The 13,960-nt window shown below is 36.0% G+C and overlaps 1 protein-coding gene across 3 annotated transcripts in view; it reads left to right on the forward strand.

Moving 5' to 3' along the window:
- Positions 1–10,128, forward strand: part of LOC146001668 (uncharacterized) — a 29,087-nt gene extending 18,959 nt beyond the window's left edge. For 2 of the 3 annotated variants that reach the window (XM_083139310.1, XM_083139299.1), the window contains exon 8: positions 1,405–10,128. In XM_083139310.1, the coding sequence (XP_082995436.1) occupies positions 1,405–1,569 (165 nt within the window). In that variant the 3' untranslated portion in view covers positions 1,570–10,128. The remainder of the gene's footprint in view (positions 1–1,404) is intronic. The other variant, XM_083139290.1, reaches the window with a different exon arrangement.
- The last annotated feature ends 3,832 nt before the right edge of the window (positions 10,129–13,960 follow it).

A 13,960-nucleotide genomic window follows, 5' to 3' on the forward strand; every position in this document is an offset into this window, starting at 1 on the left:
CAGCGTTCTTGAGTTCCTCATGTCTGGAAGTGTGTCTCGCCCAAATGCTCTTTAAGTGCCCCAAACAAGTGGAAATCACTGAGGCATAAATCTGGACTGTAAGGACTGTGTGGTAGAACCTCCCAGTGCACGCTGGCCAGTGTTGTTTGAGTCAAATGGACCGTGTGGGGCCTGGCATTGTCATGGAGAAGAGTGACGTGTTTCAACAACATTCCAGGTCTTTTCTTTCGAACAGCCCCACATACACACCGTGAAGCAGTGTTGAATAATACTTGGCATTAATTGTGGCACCCTTCTCCACAAAATCCACATGGATAAAACCTTTCATGTTCCAGAAGACTGTTCCCAAAATCTTAATGGCAGACGGCAGCGCTTTGCTTTTCTTGGGTGGAGGGGAACTTTTATGACAACATTCGTACGCTCTTGCCCGTGACAGTGTTTGTTCACCATACTGTGCTTGCAGTCTACGCCAAATTTGAGCAGGTTTCACCTTCTCCTTCACGAGAAATTTCATTATACACCGCTGTTCCACAGCAACAGATACACTACTTGCTGCCATCTTTGTTTACACTACTGCGCATGCGCCAAAAAGTCGCAAAGGATCATGGTTACTCGCAAGGAATCATGGTCTGTCCTGCCCTAGTAATGCAGCGCTACATTGATTCATTAATATTTTACGCACAAAAGTCCTGGTCAACCTTGAACGACCCTTGTACATTCAATCTTCATGGTCCCAACGTATCAAAAAGTTATAAAATTTTCCCCGATATTACATTTTCCTGCATTTTAAGTTCTTTCAGCTTGGTCCCCTGAGAAACGTAAAATCTAGGTTCCACTGTATTGAGAAAACTACCCTATCTAAGCAACATACAAGCGACAGGTGCAGCTTGCAAGGTTTTTCAGTTCGAAAGGTTGCATTCATTACTGAGGGTTCACTTCCAAGTAACACGTGTTGCTTGTTGCTTCAGTCTGGTTCTCCCTTATTGAAAAAGAAAATGCTCATGCTGCAATATACTTGAAATGTCATACATTATATACAACAACGAAAAAAGGAAAACAAGAATGAAATATCAACAGATGTTGCGGAAAAATAATAGTCATGTGCTGATGGAACGTCCCTACATTCTTAGTAAAGTTTTACAGTTTGGCATTTAGAGGAGACAATGTTATTAATTTAGCAAAACAACTAACATTTGTCTTAATTCTGGGACCATTGTAATCTGAAGGAATTCAAAGGGAACAGAGTCTGTTTCAGCATGCAGGGATAAACCTGCGGAAGGGAAATCTGGGGCTGGCGCATTAGTTTCATGGTAGACCAATGGTATTGTATGTTTTCAGGTAACTGACTAACCAACCAACTTAGTTACTTCATAGAAGTTACTGATGTGTATTTAACCTTGTTAGGTGAACTTCAGCAAGAAGAGGAAAAACCGAATGAGGAGTGATGCAGCAGCTGTGATTGCACTGAGCAAGTCAGGCAGCAAGTTCTTCCAGCCACCGCACAAAGACACAGATTCCTTAGTGGAAAATGAAGCCGTCATTGTGTATGACGAGAGGACTGCTCTGTGATATGGAGAACTCCTTCAGAAAATACGGGTGCAGATGTGATATCTGAAGAATGACATCAAGAGTCAGAGATGGAAAGTTCTTCATATTTGAGTACCTTGTAATTTTATTGCATGCTGTAAGAATTCTCTTGCTGTTCACTTAATTACTTGAAAAGGCTGATAGGGGTGTTCAAATGGGTTATTTCTTGTGTGTTAAAAGCCTCGAATAGTAATAAGCTTTATTTTGTTGTTGATTAGTTTTAAGAAATTCTTCTGTTTTCTTCATTGTTATAGCTGTTTTTGTTTAAATGATGAGTCCTGAAAAAGAATTGGATATCATGATATTTTTACTGTATGGTGATATACTGGTGATACTACAAAGTATATCTTAAGAGCAATATTTTATGTATGTGTATATAGTTAATTCATTCGTATGTAGATATGAAAAAACTCGACGGGTGTAAAAATAGCCCTATGAGGGCCAAGTGAGTCCCATTGCTGCTTTAATCTAGCTTTTTATACCAGAGCCTGCTACTTCTTTTCAAGTACTACCTCGTTATATTGATGGGCAAACAAGAAAACATACTTTCCACTGAACATCAAACATGGGACTGCTTTAACTAAAGAAATTTATGCAGCATATATTTCCTTGAATCCTTACACAAAAAGTGGTGAAGAAAAAACACAGTAAACACTATGAAAAGTGTAATATTCGTAGCACTTTCATATTGTCAGTACAGGCAAAATACAAAGTGTGACAATATATACAGACCAGATAATAATTGACAGTCATTTCAGCAGTGTGAATCCCATTTGAGTGCTGTGGGTTAAAGGAAGATAAAAAAAGGTTAGATAAGAGTGGAATGTGTATATTTGAAAGCTAGCGTAGTAAAAGATAAAATAGTATTGAGTTTGAAGGGGTATGTTTCCTCTCAGAGCAAACATATACTTCCCTCTCCCACTGAAATGTCTGCAGATCAAGTAAAGGATGAGCTGATTTTTTTACTTAGAAACTGAAATCAAATATATGAATGTGAATAGAATCATGGTGTGGACTGAGGATCTGTAACTGTTGACATCAGGGTGTGCATATTTTGACCAGTGAACTACGGTGAAAAGTAGTTTGAGGTGCTGAGCACATTAAAGGCTGAATCACATGGAACTGGATTTCCTACTGGAAGGCCCTGGTTGGTGCTGAACTGGGTTGGGTGACTGTACAATGTTCTAATTGCAACTTGCTTCTCTGCTAGAACCTGTGGTAACAACCAATCAGAGTGAACATTTGGGTAGGTGAAGAAACCTGTGAGTGGGGCAAAGAAAAGCGGGAGCTGTTTTTTTCTGTGGTTTTCCGAGTGTTGGTCAATGATATATGAGGGATGTTCAATAAAGAATTCACTTGACCCACTTACCATAGAGACACACAAGTTTGCACACTTATTAGTCCTTTTCTACGTAGCTACCACCCAGAGTCGCACACTTCTCCCATCATTTTGTGAAGCTGTGAAGGCTGCTCTTATAGAACTAAGCAGGTTGGGACTAAATCCAGGACAGCACCTCATTAATTAGTGTCATCATCTGGAAAGTCAGAAAAGCGTGTTTTCCTTTAGGTGACATTCATATTGTGAACAGGGGCATTGTCTGGCAAGATACAGACACCGTGAAATCATTCCGCACTTTTCTTTGTTGGTGGCATTCTGTAATTTCACCGGCAATGAGACTTAATAAGTCCCGGTTATTGTGGTCCCTTTTGCCAGAAAATCTGTCAACAACAATTCCTTCTGGCCCCAAAACACTGTGAACATAACCAGCGGAGGGTTGAGCACATGCCTTTCTGGGTGGTGGTGAGTTGTAGTGCTTTGCTTAAACTGTGCTTTAGTCTCTGTGTCATAGTGATAAACCCGTCTCATCTTGTGTAATTAGTCTGGCGAAAAAGTCATCTTGGTTTTCTTGACACACGGCTAAAAGTTTGTGGGAACACCGGACTCAGTCATTCCTCTAGAAAGGTGCGAGAAACCGAGAAAACCAGCAAGTTGAAAAAACTTCCATATATGCAGATGCTTCTTGATTTTTTCCACAGATCCCACACCAATTGTGACTGCCAGCTAGTTCCCAAATGGTAATGTAGCGATCTTCTATGGTTACAGCCTCAACTCTGTTGGTGTTTTCATCAAGGCTGACTGCTGTCAACCTGTATATTAGTACTTTCCACCAATGTCTAACCACATTTGTATTGCCTGTGCCAGTGCTTTATGACCTCATAGGATGGGCCATACAACGTCATTGCCTGGAAAATTTGTTGTGGGTGTGTTGCAGTAGGAAAATAGGAACCTGATAAGTACTCTGTACTCCACCTTCCTATACCTTCACAGCTGTAAAACAAAAACTGTTATTAGTTCATGGCTACAAATTGCAGTATGCTACATGTAGGATGCATGGTTATCCATGTGTCAGTGAAAGTGGGATAGGGAAAATCTTTTTTGAACACCCCTTGTCTGTTGTGAATTTTTTACTTTCTTCACTGGTCGATAAAATTAACAGAAATTAAATGCATTCATGGTTATTAATAAGGTGGGCCATATTGATGGGACACATTTCAAATGCATACGTGGAGCATGTAGGAAGCAACATTTATTACCAAATATATGGAAAAATCTACCAAAGGACGAGAGTTTTGCACTGTGTTCAGTGTTTGAAGATTACATCCCTGAGATGGACACCACCTAGATGAGAACATTCTTTGGCTCTAACAGTCATGTTCAGCATAGTTTTGTGCAGGGTTTCGGTTGGGATGGCCACTATGGATTTTGTTTTGCCCAGAATCGACAGTTTTGTTTATTAACATACCCACTCAGGTGGAAATGTGCTTCATCTGACGCGATCAAGTGTTGCACAAAGTCATCACCTTTGCTTATTAACCAATTACAGAATGTGGTTCAGTGAACCCTATCTTGGTCGAACAATTTATGCACCACCTGTAGCTTGTACGGATACAGTTGTAAGTCCTTTTTGAGGATTCGCCGCACATTGGTCCGTGGAATATGAAGTTGCCGACACAATCGCAGAGTTGACTTCTTTGGACTTAGGTCCATGGCATTGGACACACGTTCGATGTTTATTGCACTACGAGACAATCGAGGTCTCCCAGAAGACCATATCTTGTTGGCATTTGCAGTCTCATGAAAGTTGTGAATTGCATGCAGTATGACCTCTCGGGATGGGCTACCCGTTTCTGGAAATGATGTCTGAAACGTCTTTGTGTTGTATTTATGGAGCTTCCACTACTGAAGAATGCCTCCACGACGTACGAAATTTCAACTGCTGTCCACATCACGATGATTCCCTACAACAATGAAAGAAACATGTAACAGTGACTCCCATCCTCACACTTCCTATTAAGCTATATCTAAAACATGCACGACAGTTATTACTCGCAGTAGTATAAATATAAATGTGTCCCATCAATATGGCCCACCCTGTACTTTAAGAATTTGTCCATAGCAATGTGAAATGTACACAACAGATGTGATTAGTCCATAATGAAAATCTTTATTAATGCCACTGTATTAAATGTTTGACATATTTAGTTGAACAAAATATACCCAGGATATATTCTCCTTTGACGTTCTTCCTCAAGTCGCTTGTCCATCTTTTTAGAATGTCTGCTCTGCGTAATGCCTTGTAGTAAAAAAAAAGTGTGCCAACAAGTATGGTAACGAGTATTATGTGAAGCAAAAACTAGCAGGTGAACAAGTACCGCATAACTAGTCTAAGACCTACTGGAAAATCAAGCAGAAAATCTAGCCTCATGTGAATCAGCCTTAAGTGATTGACTCAGTCTCGCCACCGGAGGTTTCAGCTTTGAGTGATGGGCTAGGCATGGGGAAGTGCCCCCTCAACATCTATTCTCAACTTGGCAATTTGCCAAAAAGTGGCAAAGAAGTAACATTTAAATATTCCAGTGTATAGAAGTTATTTTAGTCACAAGGCTAAAAAAACAGAGCTTCATTGATTGTAAACTTTTATTGTGCGTATGCTTCATGCATTATTGTCCTCATTGTTTGAAGATGGCAGATGGTTAAACCATTGCTGTAGATTGAACAGTGGTGCTTTCATACCTCTATGAAAATTATTGAACTGTTATTAGCAGAGCCAGGAAGAAACAAGTGGCAATTTCTGATCTGTATGTAGGGTTGGGTATAATTTCAATCCTGCAGTGTTTAATGGACCACTTTGTTTATATCAAGGGGGCCATTACTTAGGGCATTATCCCATGACAGTAGGTTCACTTTTCATTAGTAACTCCTGTATATCATTTTTGTAGCATCATGGATTAAAAAATGAGTGTTTGAAACTTGTGAAAACACGCTGCACTTTAGTAAGAAATATGAAAGGAGATAGTATGCATAGGAAATGCAGTTTAATCGTAATGGAAGCATACCCACTTAGCAACGTCATTAATTTTAAACAGATTATTTCCAGTACTACCACATCATATCAGTGAAGTCTTAATGGTCTTAATTGTTAGTGCTAATCTATATCCCACATTGTTTTTAGCTACTTTTTAACTAGCACATTCATTTAATATTTTGTAGAGTGGAATTGCGATTTTACATTTTTTTTTCTCAATATATAGTGGAACCTTGATTTTACATTTTCCAGCATTATACATTTAATGCTGATGGTTCCAACATAGCTTCCTGAAAAATGTAAAATTGAGGTTGCACTGTACGTGTGTGTAGCCTTCGTGCACCCAATCTTTAACATGCACGTTAAAGAATTTTCCAATATTTTATATTTCACATTATAGGAGCTTTAGCCACAACCTCCTCCCTGAAAAACATAGTTGAGATTTCATTATAACTTTCACCTCCTCATATAATTCTTTTTTGAAAATTATTGTTGCTCAGGCTTTGTTAGGTGTCCCAGGTGAGGACCTTTTTGATGGTGTAGTGGTAACATTGTCAACTTGTAATTGAGTCGTCCTACGTTTGATACCCGATGGAGTGATTCAGATCCCACTTTAAACTCTAGGTTGTGATTAGCCTATCTGCATCGACTGGGTTTAAAACGATCCAAGGTGAGAAAACATAAGCGCCAGAAAATAATTTCCGAATTTCTTACATTTTTTACATTACAGAAACATTACAACACTTATAATGTTTCTCAGGGTGTCTACAATTTCGTAACAACAAAATTCCAGGTTTTCCAGACCGAGAACCAAAACTTTCCAGACCAAATTATTATGGCAATTCATATATTTACATGTGTGTAAGAAGGCTGCTACATTTTAGCTAAACACCACACACAGAACTCCACATAATCATGTTAAGACTAAGTGAAACTGAACAGATATTCACTGTTGCATAGGGGTGAGCTTTATATGTAATAGTTGCCATGAATTGATTAATGGTAACAAAGAATTCTTTTTATAAAAAAATATACAATTAATGGCACACACACAGTATTTACTCATGTATAATGCTCACTTTTCCCCAAAATTTTTGCCCCAAAAAACTCTGGTGTGTATTATGCACAGAATAATTCAGACAGCCAACATGAAACTGAACAGGGTCATTCCATGATTTTGTGACGCATTGCTTTTTTCTTGTTTATGGAACCCTATATATCGTTATAAAGCTTAAATTTTGCTGTTTCTGAATATGGCAACAGTATTTCATTCAAGATGGCGACACTAATGTGCAATGCAGATGAAATAATCTCATCACAAAATGAAGCAACGTTCCGATTTTAATGGTACTTTGGATGAAAGAAAAGAAAAGATAAGGAAAAAGAAAATAATAATAAAATGTATTACTGGCCAAATAATATGACACACATAGAGTGCCTTAATGGAAGAAATCTTGTGCTGCTTGGTAGCGTCGTCCCTTTGTAATCTAGGGGTCCCGGGTTCGATACCTGGTGGAGCCACAAGTGGTTCGGAACCCACTTTAAACTGTAGTTCCAGTCCCGATTAGACTTAAATCAAATCAAAATCAAATCTTGTGCTGCTATCTTCTAGTTTGAGGGTCCTGAATGTGACATAAATGTTACGTCGGTCATGGAAAAATTATATATTTTGAAGTTTTGTTTTTAGAAAAAGTTAAGAAGGAATTAGCAAACCCACATATAAAAGTTTAAATGCTGTTTCCCATGATTGTTCACTTTGTAACGTAATGTTTTGCAACACCAAGAAAAGCAGTGTCGTTCTGGTGGAATTTGATGGAATGTGTATCAGAGATATTTGTTGGGCGAGAAATAATAGAAAGTAACTTCCTGAGCATTGCAAATCCATAACGTAATTTTGATCTCGCTTGCTACTATTACAGAATAAAGAGTGTAAGCTTTGAGATGCTAAACAGTGGAGGGAGAAGGTGACATTGGTTGGGGACTCATTGTATACACAATACGATATTCCCCTCTTAGTAGCAACAGGTGACTCATTGAATAGGAATTATGTCATTCACTGTTGATCGACATAGCAACAGCTTCATGACCTACAACTAAGAAAGCCATTTCTTGAACCTGGATTGTACTGCACATTATATACAAGATATAATTGTTTGTTGCTTTTTCCCATCAAAAACCAGGGTGCACATTATACACATGTAAATACTGTAATACATAATTATAGTAAAATTCACTAATATATGTATTAATCCTAACATCAACCAAACCCAACCCAAAAATTGCAACAAGTAAGTGGTAAATGCCAAAAGCAATTTGCTGTACATTTCTACTTGAAAATAGTTCAAACTATGATCCCATTTCCTAGAGTATTTAATTGGAATTTCTACTGTAACTACCAGTAAAACTCTGTACACTGAAGTATGTTGATTTTTCCAGAAGTGAAGTAAATTTTCTTACATTTCCTGAAAAAGTAAATTGCCTGACTTTTCCGGGTTCTCCATACTGGTAGACACCTTACCCTGTTTGTGCTTTTCCTAGTGCAGTGAAACAAATTTAGGTTCCCCGGGATTTATATTTTCCTGCATTATGAAATTCAATCTTGAGGGTCCCAACATAGCAAAATGTTACATAATTTTCCTTGATTTTACATTTTCCCGCATTTTAAGTTTTTTCAACTTGGTCCCCTGATAAACATAAAATTGAGGTTCCACTGTATTTTACTCCCAGGAGATATTTCTCAATTTACATCAGTAATGGTATTTTTATTAATGCTCGCAATATCTGTTAGTTTGCTTATTTATGCGTGTACGTTAATTTGGAGTGAAAGCATCTAACTTTTTGTGTGTGTCTAATTCAGAGCACAAACTCTCATTATTAATTATTTTTATAAGTATAAACTGCAGTGGAATGCCAATTTTATGTTCCCAGATTATACCCTTTCCCATATCTCACGTCCCTTGTCTACAGTTCCCTGAAAAGATGTATAATTGAAGTTCCACTATATTATGAAAATATTCATAGATGTTTCTTACTGAAATATGTAATAAAGCAGTGAGGCACATTTGAAACTCTTTAACATTTTTACGCTTGGATGTTTCTGTTATTGATAGTCTTATTTTGTATGTGTATTTAAAATCAATTATAAGCTTCATTGAAATGAAGTTGGGGAATACCTGAAGGCACAATAACTTTATACGTGATACATCACTCAGAAAGCTTTAGAAACAATGATAAAAGTTTTATTTACATTTTTACTGCCTGACACAAAACTGGTAGATGTGTTGGCAAATTAAACATTGCACAAAAGTTGCCAGTCATTAAAGAAAGACTGCAAGAAGTTACATATATATATACAGCACAAATGCTTTTATGTAATGAGCTTACCTGTGTTAAAATGTGGATAAAATCACAAAGCATGAAATATGATCGTTTGCACAAGAAACGCACACATGTGCATCGAAACACACGGTTTCTGAAATTCAAACATATGTGTGTAGTTTTTATCTTGGGGGATTTAATATGCCCTTAAAGGTCTTTATTTTCATGCTTTTTTTAGCCCAATTTTAAAGCAAGTAAGACCCAAGTACTTTTCTGCATCATCTCACATTTCTATGGGATCTTTAAAATCCAAGTGTGGATACAACATATATATGTGAACAGAAAAACAGTGATAGGAGGTAACTTGGTTACTTGTCTAATGACTGTAATAAGAACTTGGTTGAAATTTGCATTGGGTATGTTGTATTCTCAATTTTTAGATTCAAGAATAATCTCTTATGTGCCTTTTTTTGGTAAAGTCATAGTCTTTGTATATGTGAATCTCATTTTATAGCAGTTTTTTCTTGATATTAAAAATACTTGGGAATTTTTGTATTTCATTTTCATATGGATATTACATTTATATATAAATAGCTATGTAAACATACATTATGTGATATGAAAGCTGAAGACCAATGAATGATAGATCTCGTAAATACTTTTGTAAAAGTTGAAAAGAGTAGTTGTAATTTAAATATACTGAAAGTTGTAAATGTGACCTTAAGCTTACAATGTATTGGTGTAGTTCACAATTTTGATGATGAACTGTAAATGCAAAATGGCCATATGAATAAAGGTCTAAAACATCTGAAGTTTCTTCTTTTCAATGGTTAAGTCTAGGTACTCTAGTTCATTCTTTATTCTATGTCATATTTATTATAATGAAGAAAGATATCTATTCTGAAAGAAAAAAAAAACTACTACTAGAAATTCTCCATAACAGCATGAGTATGATTCAATCTCAACACGTGCATGTACAGTCAGGAGAAATTGCCATTGTTAGGGACTTACTGAAAAAAAAAAGTGCTGAAATTCCTACAACTTATAAGGAAAAATAAAACAACTTCAATTGCATATTGCCTGATGATTTTCAGTATAAATTGAAAATTGACTTGTCTGCCATAAAGGACCATAAATGACATTAATTTAATAGCATGTTTTCATGACATCATAACAGCAATTTTCTCTCGAATGTTACATATAATACAGAGATTGTCTTTCCCAATAGGATATTGCCTAATATCATCAGTCACTTTCGAATCCAAGAGTCAGATTCAGTTCCTACTGGGGTCCAGTCCTGTTCAATTTCCCTGCATGTAAACTTGCTTATGCAGGATGGGAAATGGAAAACATTTCTGGATGTAAAAATATTCAAGATTTCAAAACGCTGAAAATTTATAAGTCTACACAATGTTCCTCCACAAAGTGATTATTGCGTTTCTGAAATAACTACTAGGTGCAGAAAACTTCGAGAATTAAGAACTTTTCAGTGTGTGGAAATAAGTTACTTCTTTTTTCAAAATGTGACTGCAACTTTGTTACTTCTGTCAATTAAGTAAGTTACTTTTCTGCATCTTCTTTCAACAGTAACGAACAAAATTATGCTTTGATTTTTCTAACTTCTAGATTTTCATATTTAAACTATTATTTAGGGATGGGACTGATAAATCGTTACTCTATCGGTACAGGCATATCGGTGTATCGGTAAAATTACCGATTATTTTACCGATCCGATATATCGAAAAATATCTTATAGTTTAGTGCAAAATTCTGCCATTTTGTTATAATTTTTATGGATAATCTCCATGCCCTTCTATCTAAAAAAGTAAAAGTCGAAATATTCAACTTCTTTTGCACTGTGGTCACCTCGAAACACACATTTATTAAGTAGATCAATTAACATTTCAGGTTCTTCAAGGACCATTTCTAATTTTATATCGGATCGGTAGAATATCGGTTATCGGTATCGGTATATTTTATATCGGTACTTTATCGGTATCGGCCAAAATTTTATATCGGCCCATCCCTACTATTATTTAACGAAAATTTCAGAACCAGTGTTACTCATAAGTACCCCTATCATTTCATTGCAGCTGCCTGCCACCCCCTCCCCCCAAACAAAAACAGAAAGAAATGCATGCTGCTCTCCATTTGTTTGATTTAACCCTAGAACACTACCGTACATAAAATTTATGTATGCTTTGTGCTCAAATCCCTCCTACCTCCCACCCACTCACCCCTCTGCCTAGCAGTGCCTCGGGCATTGTCAGACACGAGGCAGCACTGGGTGCAATGAACGTCTTTAGTTTGTTCGTTATGTTGGACACTCTACGTCAATAATATTTAGCGCTAGTAATAGAAGGAAAATTGTGCATGTAATATTGACATTTGTAAATTCGATGTGGATAGTTAGATTTTAAAAACAAAAGTTTAGAACCATGCACTATTTTCTTGCAAGACTTTAAAATTACATTCATTCCTTATTTACAGCATTATGAATATTATTATTATTGTTTGCTTTTCGCCTTCATTCTTAATGTATGAACGGGTTTGTCAATCAAGATCTTGTCTTAAATGTTTAATAAAACCATGTTTATACATTTTCAAATGAAGAATAAAACTCCAATATAAGGAAAATAAACAAAATAATGTTCACAAAGAATAGTCATTTTCCTTTAGTGATGTAGAGGTTGTTTTAAAAATCGATTCCTTTATATACGTAAAATTTACTTAGCCCTAGTTACACTGTAATATTGGAACACGGTAGTGTTCTAGGGTTAATTGTCTTCAAATATTGCAACATCATAGTGACAAGCTATAGCAGTGATTCTCAAAATGTGGTGGGTACGTGAACAACTTAAAGGGGGTATGCGATCAGCTTGGGAGAGAAATGTCGAAAATACTTGCACGACATCATTTTGGCTGCAGGTGTGTAGAGCAGACTTCATAACATTGTTTCAGACTATAGGTTTAGCACTAAACAGGAAAATAAGGCTGATTTTGTCACTGACACACTTATTTTTGCTTCACATCTTTTGTAATTAAATACTCATTCGAAATCTCAACCCTTTTCAATCTTCAACTCAAAAACCCACAAACATTTGTTATAGTGTAAAAATGTTAAGACGTACGACTGGGTACATATATTGTTGGTGAAGTTTATAAGCATGATGCAATAATACAGGCAGTAGACTACCACCTAACTACAGATAATACCAACTAGCGCCAAACTTGCATGTGCTTTGTTAGATTGTGTGAAGTTAATGTATACGCAAGCACGCAACAGTTTCAGTAAGGTCTATATTCTTTTTCAATAACCCTGGAAAAAATATATGAAAATTAAAGATTTTTTAAAAAAATAAATATACTTCTTAGCATGCATGTGTCATTTTTATTTTTGTAAGTAATCTAAAGATTTCAAATGTAGAAACACCCAACAAAATAATAAGCATAGTATTCTAATGTGTATTTGTTCATCTTTACACATACAGTCAATGTAATTTTGCTCTTGCAGATACAAGCCTCCAACATACCAAAAAAAATGCCCAAACCCAATATTCGGAGAAAACCTATGGTGGGGGGTACATTAGACGTTTAGTTATGACTAGAGGCACATATTTTTGGTAAATAAAAAAGCAAAATTTCGGTACAAAAACAGTCAATTTCGGGTTCAAAAGCGGTAAATAAAATAAAATATCGGTGTTATAGCGGTGAAAAATTGGATGAAAAGTGATATATAAAAATACATTTTTGTTTTAAAATTGTGAATATAATCCTAAATTTGATTTAAAAACTACACTTATTCCACAGAATTAACATTTCACTTCTAATAGCCCATTTATGTAGTTATCAGAGTTAAGTTTAGTTCTGTGTAAAGGAGTCCATTTTTGCTTCTCCAATATTAACAGCAGAGTTAATCAATTTTCCGGGAATTGCATAGCTCTCAGGATAATTCAGACCTCGGAAGGTGTCGCGTCGGTGAATAAACCCTAAATTTCGTGTTTAAGAGTTAATTTTGCTTTTTGCAGTTCATTTCGCATTATTTCGTGACAAAACATGGTCACAAAATGCATCTCAAACCTTTCAAAAACATGAAAAATTAACACTACAATGTGTTTTTTCAAATTTCGTTTTTTCGTCAAAAACAAAATATGCATGCCCCTAGTTATGACTAAAGAGTACAATGAGAAAGAAGTTTGAGAACCGCTGAGCTATAGGACTAACACACACTCAGGTTGTACCAAACTCATGAGAATTTCGCTGCAGAGAAACTAAAAAAGTTTGTCTGTGGTGTGGAATACATGATTGGTTTTAACACAGTATTTATTTCCAGTGTATTATTCTTACTCAAATAATTAAAATGGATTAGTATTGAGCAAGTCAGATACTGGTTTGAATAGTTCTTTTGTCGTTTTTTGCTATATCGTGGGTGTAAAAATCATGTAACACCAATATCAATGCTTGTACTCATTTTGGTTTGGACCCCCCAGCTGGCATGCCAGAGATTTGTTGCTTGTTTCTCTGCATTGCCAATAACATTCAAATGGCAGGACTCAGTGCAAGGAACGCCGGTTATGCCTAATCATGTAAAATAAAATAATGAACATTTATATTCCCTTTGAAGTATTCATAAATTTTCTTTTATGTTTTTATGTACTTACAAAATATACTTATCATTAATATAATGA

This window comes from Lepisma saccharinum, chromosome 1 (assembly GCF_977018435.1).
Source record: "Lepisma saccharinum chromosome 1, izLepSacc3.1, whole genome shotgun sequence".
Classification (NCBI taxonomy): domain Eukaryota; kingdom Metazoa; phylum Arthropoda; class Insecta; order Zygentoma; family Lepismatidae; genus Lepisma; species Lepisma saccharinum.